This window comes from Euprymna scolopes, chromosome 14, assembly GCF_053919585.1.
Source record: "Euprymna scolopes isolate OS-2025 chromosome 14, ASM5391958v1, whole genome shotgun sequence".
Taxonomy (NCBI): Eukaryota; Metazoa; Mollusca; class Cephalopoda; order Sepiida; family Sepiolidae; genus Euprymna; species Euprymna scolopes.
Window position 1 is genome coordinate 6,773,566 of NC_136495.1, and position 16,018 is coordinate 6,789,583.

At 33.8% G+C, this 16,018-nt stretch overlaps 1 protein-coding gene across 2 annotated transcripts in view; it reads right to left on the bottom strand.

Moving 5' to 3' along the window:
• Nucleotides 1-16,018, bottom strand: part of LOC145292856 (ankyrin repeat and MYND domain-containing protein 1-like) — a 143,447-nt gene that overhangs the window by 105,583 nt on the left and 21,846 nt on the right. The window contains exons 2-3 of one of the 2 annotated variants that reach the window (XM_080138956.1): nucleotides 9,762-9,998; nucleotides 608-702 (exon numbers count right to left, since the gene is read on the bottom strand). In XM_080138956.1, the coding sequence (XP_079995082.1) occupies nucleotides 608-702; nucleotides 9,762-9,966 (300 nt within the window). In that variant the 5' untranslated portion in view covers nucleotides 9,967-9,998. The remainder of the gene's footprint in view (nucleotides 1-607; nucleotides 703-9,761; nucleotides 9,999-16,018) is intronic. The other variant, XM_080138957.1, reaches the window with a different exon arrangement.

Sequence of the window (16,018 nt, forward strand, 5' to 3'; positions counted from 1 at the left end):
TTTAGACTTAGAAGTGGACGGACGGCTTCACCGTTGTCTCCTCCCCTTCAATGGGAGTGGGACGCTGAGAAACTACACAAGCCAGAGATTCACTTTCCATCTTCTGCGAGGACATCTGGAAAGTGAAATAAAAACTATAAAACAAATTCATTGTGTTGGAGTGAATAAACCTTCGTCCAAAACAGGTACCGTCTCCTCTCCAAGACACAAGATGTTTCCAGATGGACCAACATCCAAGACGCAGAGGTATGTTGAAAAATACATGTACCACACACACACACACACACACACACAACGGCATATGAACATATCATTTAATTAAAAAGAACAGCTAGACGATCACACGACATTAACTCTGACTAGACTATCACACACGATCCTCTTTATTAGAGATAACTATGCAACACAGGGAGGTTCTTTGAGACAAGAGCCATTCACATCAGTTGGGACCAAATGGGGTTCAGATCATTTATGATGAAAGGATAGGTTGTTTAGAAAGTGAAAAGATGATACCACTGAAGAAGGCCATAAATTACACCGACCAACACACAGTGAAAGTATTGTTTTTAATGGGTTTGATGAAAAAAAAAAAGAAGAAGAATCTTACTTCTCCATTTGAAAACTGCTGTATTCCATGTCCACACCTCTTATCGTTTACAAACTGACCTTCATAGGTACTTTCGTCTCGGTAAAACTGGCGGCCTGAATATTAGAATAGAAATTTTTATTTCCTTTATTAACGTAGCAATTCATTATTTCTTTGGTATTAAAAATAATATATTTAAAGAAATTCAGCAAAGATATATTTTCTTTAATATTGATTTTTTTTTTAATGTCAGATTTTTATAGACAAAACAAAAAATTATTAGGAAATAATAAAAAAATAAAATGTAAAAGTTTATATTTATATAAAACATGAAATAAGAAGGCTGACATTTATATAGAAAAATAAATATTAAGGTTTATTTTAATATAAAAGAAATAAAATATGAAGGTATATTTTAATTAAAAAAATAAATATGAAGGTTTATATTATTATAAAAAATTAACTATGAACATTTATATAATTATAAAAAAATGAAATATGAAGGTATATTTTAATTAAAAAAATAAATATGAAGGTTTATATTATTATAAAAAATTAACTATGAACATTTATATAATTATAAAAAAATGAAATATGAAGGTATATTTTAATTAAAAAAATAAATATGAAGGTTTATATTTTTATAAAAAATTAACTATGAACATTTATATAATTATAAAAAAATGAAATATGAAGGTATATTTTAATTAAAAAAATAAATATGAAGGTTTATATTTTTATAAAAAATTAACTATGAACATTTATATAATTATAAAAAAATGAAATATGAAGGTATATTTTAATTAAAAAAATAAATATGAAGGTTTATATTATTATAAAAAATTAACTATGAACATTCATATAATTATAAAAAAATGAAATATTAAGGTTTATTTTAATATAAAAAATGAATTATGAAAGTTTATCTTATAAAAAAATTAAATATTAAGGTTTATATTATAAAAATAATTAACGTTTATATTATTATAAAAAAATGAAATATGAAAGTTTATATTATTATAAAAAATTAAATATTAAGGTATATATTATTACTAGCCATACCTGGCCACACGTTGCTGTGACTCAGTTTGTGTAAATAGCACTCCACACACACACAAAAAACTCATTTTTTTAAAACGGAATTAGTGTGGTAAAGTGTTGCTTTTTTTTCATTATAGAAAAATATACGTAAGTTAATTAATAAAGAAAATAGTTTATGCATTTATTTATTTACCGACTGTTATCCTATTCTCCTATAGTTGTTGTTTCATGACAAAATGTGAATATGTAAGTAAAGGCGGAATGAAAAATAGCTAGATGAATTTTGTTTGCTTTTGTAATAATAATTTATTACAGTGAACCGCATGGTAAAACGAACACACTGACACAGAAACACGCAAGAGAAATAATAATTAGAGTGAGAAGAGAGTGAGTGAAAGAGAGAGAGAACGAGAGTTGGGAAGAATATGTAAATAATGAGGGAGAGAGAGTGAGAAAAAAAAAGAGGAGATAAAACTATTGATGTCGTAAAATGTTTGTTTTTTATTTCAGCATAAAAAGAAATGTAAAAAGTGAATGAGAGAAAGAGATAGAGAGAGAGAGAGAGAGAGAGAGAGAGAGAGAGAGAGAAATAAAAACTGTTGTAGATAATGTTGACACCGTGAAATTTCTTTTTTCTTCGGCATAAAAAGAACATTACACGGCGAACAATATCTACAGTAGTTTTTATTTCCTCTTTCCCTCGCCCTTGTCTGTCTGTCTGTCTGTCTGTCTGTCTCTCTCTCTCTCTCTCTCTCTCTCTCTCTCTCTCTCTATCTTGCTCGCTTTTTACATTTCTTTTTATGCCGAAAAGAAAATTCATGGCAAACAATATCTACACCAGTTTTTATTCTCTCTCTATCTCTCTCTCTCTCTCTCTCTCTCTCTCTCTCTCGCTCACTTGCTCTATCTCTCTCTCATAGTCGAAAACCAATGTGGACAAGATAAGTAACATGATTGAAATCTAATCGTAGGAAAATTAAATTAAGTAATTTAAATCGCCCACATTAAAAGTAAATGTAAAAAAAAGTAAAAAAAAGAAAAGAAAAGATAAAAAAACGGTATAAAACAAAGTAAAAGAAAACAAAACAATGGCATCATATAAAGTTCGCTAAGCCACTCCGAAAGCAAACAATAAACAATGGTACCCGTACATATTTTTTTTTCAGGGTATGTTTTTTTGGGGGGTGGGATGGTGGCGTGTTGTTAATGTGTGCATAGATAAGTGTAAGGTTATCAGTATTTAATTTTCTGTTTATGAGCGATTATTATGTTTATATTTGGTTTATTTTTTTAAAACGATTGCTTCTTGTAGAGAGCACCGCCATATTTGAAAAGTTCTGGCACGTTCATTTATGTATTAAGAGGTAGATTCCAGAATAATCGAATTGTCCGCTCTCAACCAGTGAGAATCGACGGAATTTGAGAAGGGAGAATTTATTATTTTTGAATCGGGAAATGGAAAGATTATATTATGTCTATGAGTTTATGATCTAGTTACCAAGGGTGCAAGCACACTATCTGTAGAATGTGTATATTTTCTTCCGGTCTTGACTGAGGGCGGTCGGCGGACTTAATATTTAGGGGGGGGGCGGAATAGGAACTACTTCCCCTAAAGATGCTACGATTGTGATGGTGTTGCTCCTAGGATGAAAAGTAGGATTTTGTTACAACAACTAAATTTGTCTCGAATGTCATTCTAAAGTTACATATAGTAGTGGCTAATAGGCTAGACATAATAAATTTGTATTGGGTATCTGTTGTTACAAACCTATGGTACTTTGATCCAGAGGGGAATTTCTGCAATCAAAATATTATATACTAGTAGAATCCGTTAACCAGCGTTGCCCAGTTGATGGAGCCCCCTCCCCTCCGTAAAAAATTAAAGTATGGTTGTTGTTGGTGACCAACCCCCAACCTCATGTTAAGAACGGCTATTAGAATAGACACCCTCAACATCTGCACATGTTTAGAATGGCTTTCGGAATAGACACTGCCAATCTCCTCATGTCAAAAACGGCTTTTGGAATAGACAGCCCCAACAGCCTTATGTTAAAAACAGATTTCGGAATAGAAATCCCCAACCATCGAAAAGTACTTGTCTCTGCCAAATTTAAATGAGATTTTTATAATCAGCATAGTGGAAACCCTACAAACGTCGTCATGTTAAAGAAAATTGTGGAGACGGAGCTAATGTAAAAATTTACCCACAAAAAAAGTTATTGTCTTCTGTATAGAGCTATGCTATTTGGTTTATATGTTGCCTTTTGTTTTTGTTTTTTTTTTTGTTTTTAGCACGTTATAATCTGTAGAGAGCAACGATAATCGGTTAATATGCTCAATTTTGTTGTTGTTTTTTCAGCGGCGCTAATCGGTTAATATGTTTAATTTTTTTTCAGCTCGATTGTGATCTGTAGAGAGCAATGATAATCGGTTAATATGTTTAATTTTTTGTTTTTTTTAGTGATGACAATCGTTTAATATGTTTATTTTTCTTTGTTTTTTTTTCAGTACAATTGTAATCTGTACAGTTCGACAAATTTATTTAATAAAAAATTAAATATAAAAGTTTATATCATTATAAAAAATTAAATATGAAGGTTTATTTTAATATACATAAAATATAAAAGTTTATATCATTATAAAAAATTAAATATGAAGGTTTATTTTAATATACATAAAATATAAAAGTTTATATCATTATAAAAAATTAAATATGAAGGTTTATTTTAATATACATAAAATATGAAAGTTTATATCATTATAAAAAATTAAATATGAAGGTTTATTTCAATTTTCTCATAATATTCTTCATCATTAACTGAACTAGCAATTATTCCATCTAATTAACCTTATCCTCGGGAGGCTTTTAACCTTGATGAATTGGGATAAAAACCTAGATACATCAAAAGCATGTGGACCTGATCTCATCCCAGTGTGCTATCAAAAAAATGCTCTGCCGAGGTTGTTCCAGTTCTCTCCAAACTTTACAACAAATACCTCAACGAATCTTGCTTTCCTGACTGCTAGAAAACCGCTTCTATGGTACCAGTTTTCAAGAATTCTAGCGAAAGAACTAACCTATTAAATTATCACCCCATTAGCTTTCTCCTGCTTTTCGCCAAAATATTTGAGTCCTTAATTAATCAAGCTCTAGTCCATCACCTTATAATTGGTAAACTCCTGACCGACAATCAATATGGATTTAGGCAAGCCCGTTCCCCAGCAGATATCCTAACTGTAATCTCTGAATGTATCCTACATTCACTGGACAAAACAGGGGAGGATAGAGCGGTAGCCCTCAATATATCTAAGGCTTTTGACAGGGTATGGTGTGATATCTTCTAAGGAAAATTAGATCATATGTTATCACTGGAAGAATATATAATGTAATTAAATCCTTCTTAAGTAAAAGAAAAATCCAGGTTGTTCTCGAGGGTCATAAATCTAAAGAATATGATATAAACGTGGGAGTACCTCAGGAGTCTAACCTTGGACCTTTATTATTCTTGATATTCATAAATGACCTCCCTGATAAAATTGTCTGTGAGATGGGTATATTTGCTGATGACACCACTCTCTATAGCAGGCACGAGGGGAAAACAAATGAACACATATCTAAGGAAATGACCTCCAATCTGTAGTGGAATAGGGACAAAAATGGATGGTCACATTCAATGCTGCTAAGACTAAGCTTGTTTCCTTCAATAACTACAAGAAATCTTCTCTACCACCAATAGCAATGGCCAAGAACACATTACCCGAAAGTACTTCCTTTAAACTCCTCGGCCTTACATTTACAGGGAACATGAACCGGAATAGATACATTGAGAGCATTGCCAAGGCTGCTGCGAAGAAGGTGGGCTCTCTGTACCATGCTAGAAAATTACTTACACCTAAAAGTATTCTATACCTCTATAAAGCCACCATTCGCCCATGTATGGAGTACTGTTGTCACATTTGGGCTGGTGCATCTGCTACTTGTCTCTCATTTCTTGACAGGGTTCAAAAGAGAGTCGTCAACCTGATAGGTCCTGAACTGTCATCTAGGCTTCAGCCTCTGTCCCATCGACGAAATGTTGCATCCCTTTGCCTGTTCTACAAGTACTTTAATGGTGAATGCTCTGACGAACTACAAGCACTTGTGCCCCCTCGAAGTGAACACTCCCGACAAACTCGACAAGCAGCTAAATCCCCCCCTTGACAGTAGAAATCCCTAGATGTAAGAAAGCCTTCTACTCTAATAGTGTCTTCCCCAGAACTGGTAGACTTTGAAACTCCTCTTCGGGATTTTGCTTCCCAACTGTACTGATATGCAGAAGTTCAAGTGTAATGTGAACAGACATCTTGCCATTAATCTCCCTTCATAATACCCCTGCAACTTATGTTCCCGATAATAGCCTCCTACTTCAAATGAATAAAAAAATTAAAAAAAACAAAACATGGTTGTCTTTAAATCCGTCAACAAATACTTATCATAAACCGTCCTCATTCATTTATCCCATTCATCAGTTTCGATCCTCTTATAATATTCTTCATTATTCGAATTTATCCATCTCATAAACCCTAATCCTCGAGTTGCGTTTATCCTTGATAAGTGATTGCTTATTTAAAAAAAAAATGTGTCTTTTTAGGTGTGAGTAGCTGAAAAAATGTTTTTCAACGATCATCCAGTAGATACGCATCGTCAAGATTGATTGGATAAGATTTATGACGCGAAGAATAAATGCATTTGTAATTGGATGGTGCATCCGTTTCACTAAACATTAAACACAATAAAAAAGAATATCATTTTGCAAGAAATCAATATTAACATAATATGATTATATTTATTTTGACTGTGCCATCAAGCGAACTAAACTAATTAGCAAATTCTGTCTGGTCATAAATAAACATTAAATGCGCTTAACTATAAAAAAAATGGTTGCAAAATAAAAGTCTCCTAGGAAAGAGAAAATCAAGGAAAAAAGAAAAAAATGCAGGTAATCAACCTAGACTTCTTTATATATAAATAAATCCGTAGATGTACGTGTGCATGTGTGTCTGTGTGAAAATATTTAACCAATAAACTCATAAACAACTGCTCACATAACACTGGAATTAACAGGAAATAGTAATCATACACCAAGAATATTTTATAACGAGTGAAATCTTTGTTTGGATGGATGAATAATGCGTACAGAAATATGTCAGCAAGTTGAAATGCAAAAATGTTCATTTCAACTTACTCACATATTTCTATTAGTTTTGCGCATGCGCAAATTCATTAATAACCTGAAGTGGTTGAATTTTAAATCTTTCTTATCTATCTGTTGATAACTCAAATGGTAGGGAATATGGCTGGAGTGCTAAATGTTTTGGTTTCGATTATAGCTAATGGCACCAAAGTCATTTTTTTTTTTTAATTTTTGAAATCAATACTATATATTAGGTATAATATAATATTCAATAGAGAATTGGCTCTGCAATAATAAATATGAAATTTGCAGGCACTAAAATATATTTAAGCTAATTTTACGACCGGATAAGTTTGGGCGCCCCCTCCCTCTGCTAGTTAAACAATAAAGACGGAATGTCCATGACTAAATTAATTTTTTAGCAAACAATAAAACAGAATGTGACAAATTGTAAAATTGTAACATAGTGCACATGAGTGTGTGGCAAAATATCAGCAGCAGTGAAGGATAACTGGCTTGTATAGAGATTAGCAGCAGTAGTAACTGAAAAACATGCATATACAAATTACGAAATGTGCATGAGTTAGTGCGACAAGAAAAAAAGAAAACAGACACTACATGCTCGGGGAGAAGAAAAGTGTGCATTGAAGAAAATGGACGTGTAAAGTCGAGAACAAGAATAGGTCGACTGTGGTTAGAGGAAAGAGAAATGGAAACTAGGCTAGATGGACATGTGGCAGTGAGAGACTTTTTAGTGGTGTCGAGACGGGTAATAATTACTTTTGTTAAAAAAGAAAAAAATGCTGACCCGGATTTTTATTTATTTCTTTCCTTTTTTTGTCATTGCAACGTTACATTTTATGACCCGGCAAGACCGCCCCTCCCCCCCCCCCCCCACGGCTAATCTAATTTATAAAACTAGCAATACATTGAAATGCCGGAAAACTGGTTCATAGGGGACAATTACTTGCAAAATATTAAAAACTGTTAAAAATTACTGAAGCAAAGTCAATATATAAATTGTAGATATACTTTTGTTGACTTTCAAATGTTGGAACACTTGCTCCACAGAGAACACATATTCACCATAAAGCAATACTAAACACTGCTGAAGCAATGTCAGTATGTGAAGTATGGAGTTTTGTCGCCACATCTGGGCTGGTGCATCCACCACTAATCTCTCACTTTAAGACAAGGTTCAAAAGCGAGACTTAAACCTAAAAGGTTCTGCTCTGTCAACCAGACTCTAACCCCTGTCCCATCGATGCCATGTTGCATATCTGTGCCTATTTTACAAGTACTTTCATGAAATGTTCTATAACAAACTCACAGCAATTGTCCTCTCCGCCTCAATGAAAATACACCCGACAAACTTGATAAGCAACAAAATCCCACCTCTTCACTATAAAGGTCCTTAAATTCTGGAAAGTCTCCCACTCTAATAGTTCCTTTTCTCAAACTGCTAAACTTTGGAATTCCTTTCCTGCTTCCTGCATGCAGAAATTTAAATCGCTTGTGAATTTAATATTCCCTAGAAACTTCCTCCTTTAGAGAAAGACAGTTCAATTAACCCAGGGTGAATACGAATGAAGCCAATGTGAATCAATCTTAGTATGAACATTAAAGCCGAAACCTATGTTTCGTTATGTTTTTATCGAGAAAATAAGACAAGAAAAAATATACTCATTAAGAACAAGATGGCTGACTGCTAGTTTCGTTTTATTCATGTTGGGCAGGAGTTTATATTTTTAAAGGGAGGCAACTCAACTGGTGCAGAATATTTTCTAACATAACATTTAAATAGATTCAAGAATATGGGGAAAAGCTCTGACTAAAAGAAAAGGAGTGATTCCCCAGTTTCATTCCAACATTTAAAACTGCTAATAAAAAACATAAACAAAATAGCACAAAATATTTATTCTGTACTTACGTGTTAGGTTAAAAATAAAATAATTAAAAAAATAGTATAGTATACCAAAAATGATGCAAATTTATTCATATTTTTGTTTTAAAAAGAAAAACGAACTTTATCAACATCACTCAGCAGCTATTTTTTTTTTCATTAAAGTCAGTGACCACGTGACAAAACTCAAACTTAACAAAGTTCCCACACTATTTCCCATGTTATAAAAATCTTTCTAAATTTTATGGTTTAAAAACAAAAATACTGGATGAATTTGTATACACTCCTTTTTTAACCTAACATGTAAATACATGATAAAGTTTTTTCTGCAATTTTCTTGTTTATATATTGGACTTAATTGGGGGAAGCACCAGAAGAGGTGTTACCAACTGAAAAAAAATCTCGGTACTTATGCAGAATATGGACGATGGCATATTCCACACAGATTATGTAAACTGCCGGAGGGCACCAAAACATTTAGCCAATGAAATCGCAGAATCCAATAATTGGTAAATGGTATCTTTTGTGTATTAAATTGTTAGATTATAGTATAGAATAGTTAAAAAGCTTCCCTCACTATGTTAAGAATGGCTTTCTAAATGATAATGTTATTATTTCAGCATGGTCTGTAAACTGTAGAAGTACCTTTTTCCTCATTGAAATTACCATTTCGATTATAATTACATTTTTTCCTTAATTTTTAACTGTTTGTTAGCGTTTTAATCATTTGCCATTGGCTGTCCATAAAACAAAAAGTACAAAGATTTTGTTTGTCGCCTCACAAATTGGCATTACATCAAAAAAAAAAAATGAACTTTTCATTCACCTCTTTATGTAACCTGCTTGGAATATGCTGAGCATAATGTAGTCCATAATCTGCATAAGTACCACAAACTCCAACTAATTTTGCTGTTTTAATTTATGTCAAGATTGTAATTAAAAGAAATTTGTTTAACAATTATCTCCCCTTATTCCATGTTGATTTCTTCAAAAAATGCAAACAAGAAAAGATAAATGTGGAAGTGCTAAATTATCAAAGAATAAAAAAATATTTTACCATGCCCTGAACGTAGGTCATTGACAAAGTCTCCATGATATGCAGAACCATCTGGCCAATACATTTCCCCTTTCCCATTCTTCTTATTGTTAACGAGATCTCCTTTGTAACGGCCGCCACTCTTATATTTGATTTCCACATTCTTTCCAGTTACGAATTCGGTTTTAGGAGCAGAAACTCCAATTTTCATTGGAATATTTTCCATCGTGAACACAAATATTCAATCAAGAAAAAAGCCTGAAATAAAAGTTATAAAAAAACATTCAGAAATAAAATTAATTTAAATGTTAAACACATACTATACAAAAGTTGTTTAAGAAATAAAATTTAAATATTTCTACCACATAAAAAATTTGTAACCGGTTTTTGCTCCGCAGACTGAACGACTGCAGACTGGACGACGGTGACAGGCAAGATATAATCTGTTCTGATTAATGATTATCTTACTCTCAGATAACATGAAAGCCTCCCCCTTTCATTATGTTAAGAATGATTTTCGTGTTGAGTATGTCTAATTATCCAGTCAAATGGACAGCAGAAACAACCGGAAGTCAAAAAGAGCAGATAATCTTGACTATAACCCATAAAAGAAATATAAAACCTTTTGAAAAAAAAAAGGTAGGGAGGTCATAAAAATTAAGTATGGTTCCTATTTACTGGCCTCACCCCAAGGACAGAGTTAGACACAAGGTCGGATTTAAATGTAGGAAATATTCAGCTCCCCAAAAAGAATCAATCTGAATTGGGAGAAAATATGAAAATTGCCTCAGTTTAGAATTTTTTTCTTCAACGACCAAAGACATTACAAATTGTACACTTTGAATTATTTGCAAAAATATAAAAATACATTTTAACAAATTATGCAGAAAGCCATCAAAAGTGTCTAGCAATCACCATGACAAACTATTTTCTCTTGTGGATTAACTACTGATATGTAATCTATCCCAGGTTATGCTGACATGTTAAAAATTGTGATTTTGCTGCAAAGTTTGGTTAGTGCAAGAAGAGTTCAAGGATTAAGTTGCTGATGTATGTCAAACTATGTAGCTGGGATCGACGATAGCACCTGAAATAGGTCATTCGGGTACGTGTGAAAGAGAGCGTGGAAAGAGAGAAAGAAAGAGAAGACTTGTTATTTTGTGCATGCAATTAGTTCCCTTTGTAGTTACAAGCGACCAAGCCAAGAGGCAGAAAAAATGTATGTCAACGTTTGGTTATACACACATGCACACACGTACTAACAAGACGATAAGACATGAAACAGCCATATATAGACACTCGAGATATTACGATTACATACATAGATACAGACAAAGAGACACACGTAATATACATACGCAACAGACAACTTAACACTTCTAAGGCCCATTAATTTTATATGTTCCTTAAGGAACTAATTACCTTTGTCAAGAACTAGCCAGCAGCCAGTAGAGGAGCTCAGACAACCAAAGAAGACAGACCTCTCTCCTCTCGGTCTCTGTCCATTGAATCCCGCCCCCCCCCAGGCTGCAACTGCTTCACTGAAGACCTCCACTGGACAACCTGGGGACACTTCAAGTTTCTGTTTTCCAACACGAGAACATCCCAGAACTTTCTATTCCTCTTCTTTCTTTCACTTCAGACACAGTCCTTCTTTCGAAATCAACCGTTTCGTTGTTTCGGCCTAAAAAAGGTGTTGATTAATTACTCTGTGATTTTGTTGTAAATTAATCTTCTATTAGTAGTTTTGTGCACTCACGCATGAAACCTACCTAAAGTGGGAGGCTGGTGATCAACCTCTACCGTACTCTTAGCTAAAATCATTGGAGTTGCCAAAATACCACATTTACTCTAGGAGTCACCTTTCTTAAAATTTCTCCAAATGTTGCAATTTAGTTTTATTCATAAATATATACACGAATTTATTGGATCAAAATAAGAGTGAGACAACCAAAAAAAAAAAATGGTTAGCAAGACCCTCCCATACCTTTCTAAATAAATTAGACTATCCACTGTTTTCTCGTTTGTTTAGAACCGAAAACAAACAGTTTGATCTGTGAGTGAGTGTTGGAATGGGAGTTAAGTAACAATAAGGCCAATGTCAAAATTAAAGTAGAGGGAGTCATAAAGAAGTTAATTTTGTCAAGCTAACAAATCCAGGATAAACTTGCTTTAACCTTTTAAACGATGTGCATGTTCAGATATCTTTTCCAAAACAAAAAGCCGCCATTTTGTGCATTGTTCTTCCTTTGCATACACAAATGAGGGCCAGAATAAAAATTAAAAGGACAATCTATATAAATAAAACAGTAGATATATGTGCGTGCGTTAGTGTGTGTGTAAATATTTAACCGATAAACACTTAAACTATTGGTCACATAATAACACCGAAATTAACAAGAAATAGTAATCATACACCAAGGATGGTTTATAACGAATACAATCTTTGTTTGGATGGATGAATAACGCGTGCAGAAATATGTTGGCAAGTTGAAATGCAAAATGTTTCAACTTATTGACATGTTGCTATTACTTTTGCGTATGCACAAATTCATTCATAGCTTGAAGTGGTTTAATTTTAAATCTTTCATATCTATCCGTTGGGTTAGTTCAAATGGTAGAAAATGCGGATGGAGCACTAAATGTTTTAGTTTTGATTGTAGCCGATGGCACTCAAATAATTTTCTTTTAAACTTTTGAAATCAGTCGTGTATAATATTCAATGAAGAATTGGTCCTGTACTAAAAAATATGAAATATATTTAATCAGATTTTTGAAACATCGTGCATATGAGAACGTAGGAAAATAGCAGCAGCAGTGAACGATGGTCGGCTTGCGAAGAGATTAGCAGCAGTAGCCGAAAAATGTGCATATGTAAATTAGGAAGAGTGCATGAGAAGAAAAAGGGGAAAAAGGAGAAAAAATGCAACCACATGATTGAAAGGAGAAAAGTGCGACGTTGAACAAAATAGACGTGTAAAGTCGAAGGGGAGAATGGGCCAGCTGTGATCAGCATGCATTCGGAGGAAGGAGAAACGAGAACCAGACGAGATGGACATGTGGCAGTGAGAGACGGGTAATAAAAACTTTTGTAAAAAAAGAAAAAATGCTGACCCGAATTTTTATTTATTCCTTGCCTTTGTTTGTAACTGCAACGTTGTATTTTATGACCCGGCAAGACCAGGCGCCCCCCCCCCTCCGCTAATCTAATTTATAAAACTCACTATGTCTGTCTGTCTGTCTGTCTGTCTCCATATTTTCAAACTTTATTTCTTCCGAAATTAAAAGTTGCAGAGCGGCGCTTGGGGCCTCAAATAATTGGACTTTTTATGGACCGTCCTTTTATGGATCTTTAGCCAATTAAAATAATTTTTAAGGGGCAAAAAGAGGTAAAAAATGATAAAATCGTTATACATTTTGTACATTCATCTTAGTTTATTTCTAATCAGTTTATAGGCGTGTCACATTGGTACAGTGGTAACGTCACCAGCTTTGAATGGTACAGTTTTGCTTTCGGTTTCGATTCTAACTGATGGCACCCAATACTTTTTTTTTCACTTTTGAAACCACGACTCTATAATAATATATATGAAATCTGGACAAATTAAAATATCATATTTAAGCGTATTTTACGACCAGGCAAAGCTGGGCGTCCCCCCCCCTCGCTAGTTATGAATAAACAGTTGCACTTACACATAGACACATCTATTCTCACATGAATTACGTCTGCCAAAGGCAAACGTAAGTCATGTTAGATGCTACTTAACATGACATGATATGCAAAGAGAGAACCAACAGAAAAAGAATAGTTTTTTACTCACTTTCTCCCCAAATAAGGCTTAGTGCTACTTGAAATATAAGGGGCTACTCTTTGGAATCGTTCCTAACGGGGGGGGGTAGGGCTGTAGGGATTTGAGCAGCAAGCTGTCTGGTCTGTGTGTGTGTGTGTGTGTGTGTGTGTGTGTGTGTGTGTGTGTGTGTGTGTGTGTGTGCGTTTGATAATAAAAAAGGTTGAGAAATAGCTTTCCCCAGTTCGACAGAGGAGTGAGAAGAGCTTATGTTAGTTTTGTCGTGAATTTTGGTTCAACCTATTTATTGAATAAAAAAAAATCTGGTCTTATACGCCTTTGACTTGGCTCAAAAGAGCAAGTCTGAAAAATCCAGAGAAATGCCTTTGATTGGCTCAAAATGTTTTCATTTGATTTTTATAAATTCAGGTGGATGCATACGTGCAATTTTGTGCATGCAGAAACTATTCTGAGCACCCATCTTGTGCATCAAAGGGTAAATTTTGCCAATACATGTGTGCATAAATGTCAATAGTATTTAGTAATGCTAAACTGATAAACTTATTATGAATTACAGAATATGTACTCTTGGCAACATGATGACCACGTTATTTTTGTAAACTGAGAATGACTTTACTTTATATATTATATGATTAAATTTGGTTTTATGTCAAGAGCAAAACATCTGAGAAGAAAAGATAAGACTATATTTGTAATCAACGAGAAAAGTAGAAATAAGTGGACACCATTTTCTCTAAATATTATCCTCATCATAATCATCATTGCCGTCATCATCTTCATCATCGTCATCATCATCTGTAGCTTGTTCTCAGATCAACCACAGTTCTACTGCAGCTATGTCAAATGCAGCAGTTCCCAGTGAAAAGGACACTTCAGTTAGGATCATCACCACCACCACCACCACCACCACCACCACTGGTCTTGGATATGACCTTAAACTATATCCGATGGTGAGGCCCCAGCTTGCGGGCTTTGGGGTGTGTAGCCACCCCTTAATTGCTATTGCTCCCAGGTTAACTCTGACCTGGAGTGGTAGTACCTGTTAGGGTCCCAACTATGATTTAAATAGAAACTGACTTTAAAAAAACAAATATATTCTATAAGAAACTTCAAAATCACTGGATTCGTCATTAAATGACCTGAAAAGGGTTGATATGCCGTAAAACAAAAACAACCACCACCACCACCATCATCATCATATAATAATGATCTATCATCTTGCCTGATTTTGAGTCTCTTTTCTTAATTGTAACAAAGCTCAACACTAGTAATACAGCAATATTTTTTAATTATAGATTTAGTATGATAAAGAACGTAACGCAATGAAAAATTGATTGTGATAGATTTTATGTTAGTAAATAAAATCGCGTGAAATATTTGGCACAAAAACTGATAAAACTACATTAAATATGCAATAAATCATTCATTTGTATCAAACTGAGCCAATAAGATTTTCTTTTATGTGAAAGAAGACTTTCCTTCCTCTTTCCAAATTACAATTTTTTGTTCCAATCAAGGCATATTACAATCATGTCTAACATGTCTGTTCACATTTAAACTTCTGCAGCTTAGTACAGCCAGAGAAGAAGGAAACAGGGAGGGAATTTGAGTGAAGAAATTATTAGAGTAGAAAGCTTTCCAGTATTTAGGGATCTCAACAGAGAAGTACGGGATGTCGATGCTTGTCGAGTTAATCAAGAATATGTACGCTGAGGGGACACAAGCGCTATAAGTTCATCAGAGCACATTGCATTAAAGTACTTGAAAAACAGACACAGGGATATGACATTGCGGCGATGAGACAGAGGTTGGAGCTTGGTCGATAGTGCAGGACCTATTAGATTTAACATTTGTTTTTTTTTGGACACTGCCTAAAGGTGAAAGACTCGTGGTAGATGTGGCAACAATACTCCATGTATAAACGAATTGTGGCCTTGTAAATCTATAATATACTCTTTGAGGTAATTTTCTCGCATGGTACAGGGAACCAACTTCTTTGCAGCAGTCTTGGCAAGGTCCTCAATGCCTTTCTTTCAATTCATGTAGCATGTGAATGCAAAACAAAGGATGAACTCTCAGGCAGGGTGTCAAACATACGATGTAATTTCAATAGACATAGCTTCTTTGCAAGAGATTTCCATCTGTAGAACACATTACTGTGAGACTGCTTTTCTTTTGATTACAACAAAATCGTCTTCACATCTAACATAAATAAATTCTTGTCATAAAGCGACCCATAAGTAATCAAATGCAGTTCATATTGATCAATGTTAGTACTCCCATAGTGTCCTGGCATCTCTCAGCTGATACTCATTCCATCTCATTAATCCTTATCCTCGAGTGGTTCTTGGCCTTGATAAGTGGTGGTCAAATAGTAATAAAAAAAGAAGAAAATAGGAAAGCAATTAGATAGACTGATATAAATCTGGCTTACTCTTCTGACACTATTAAACAATAAAGATCAAATAA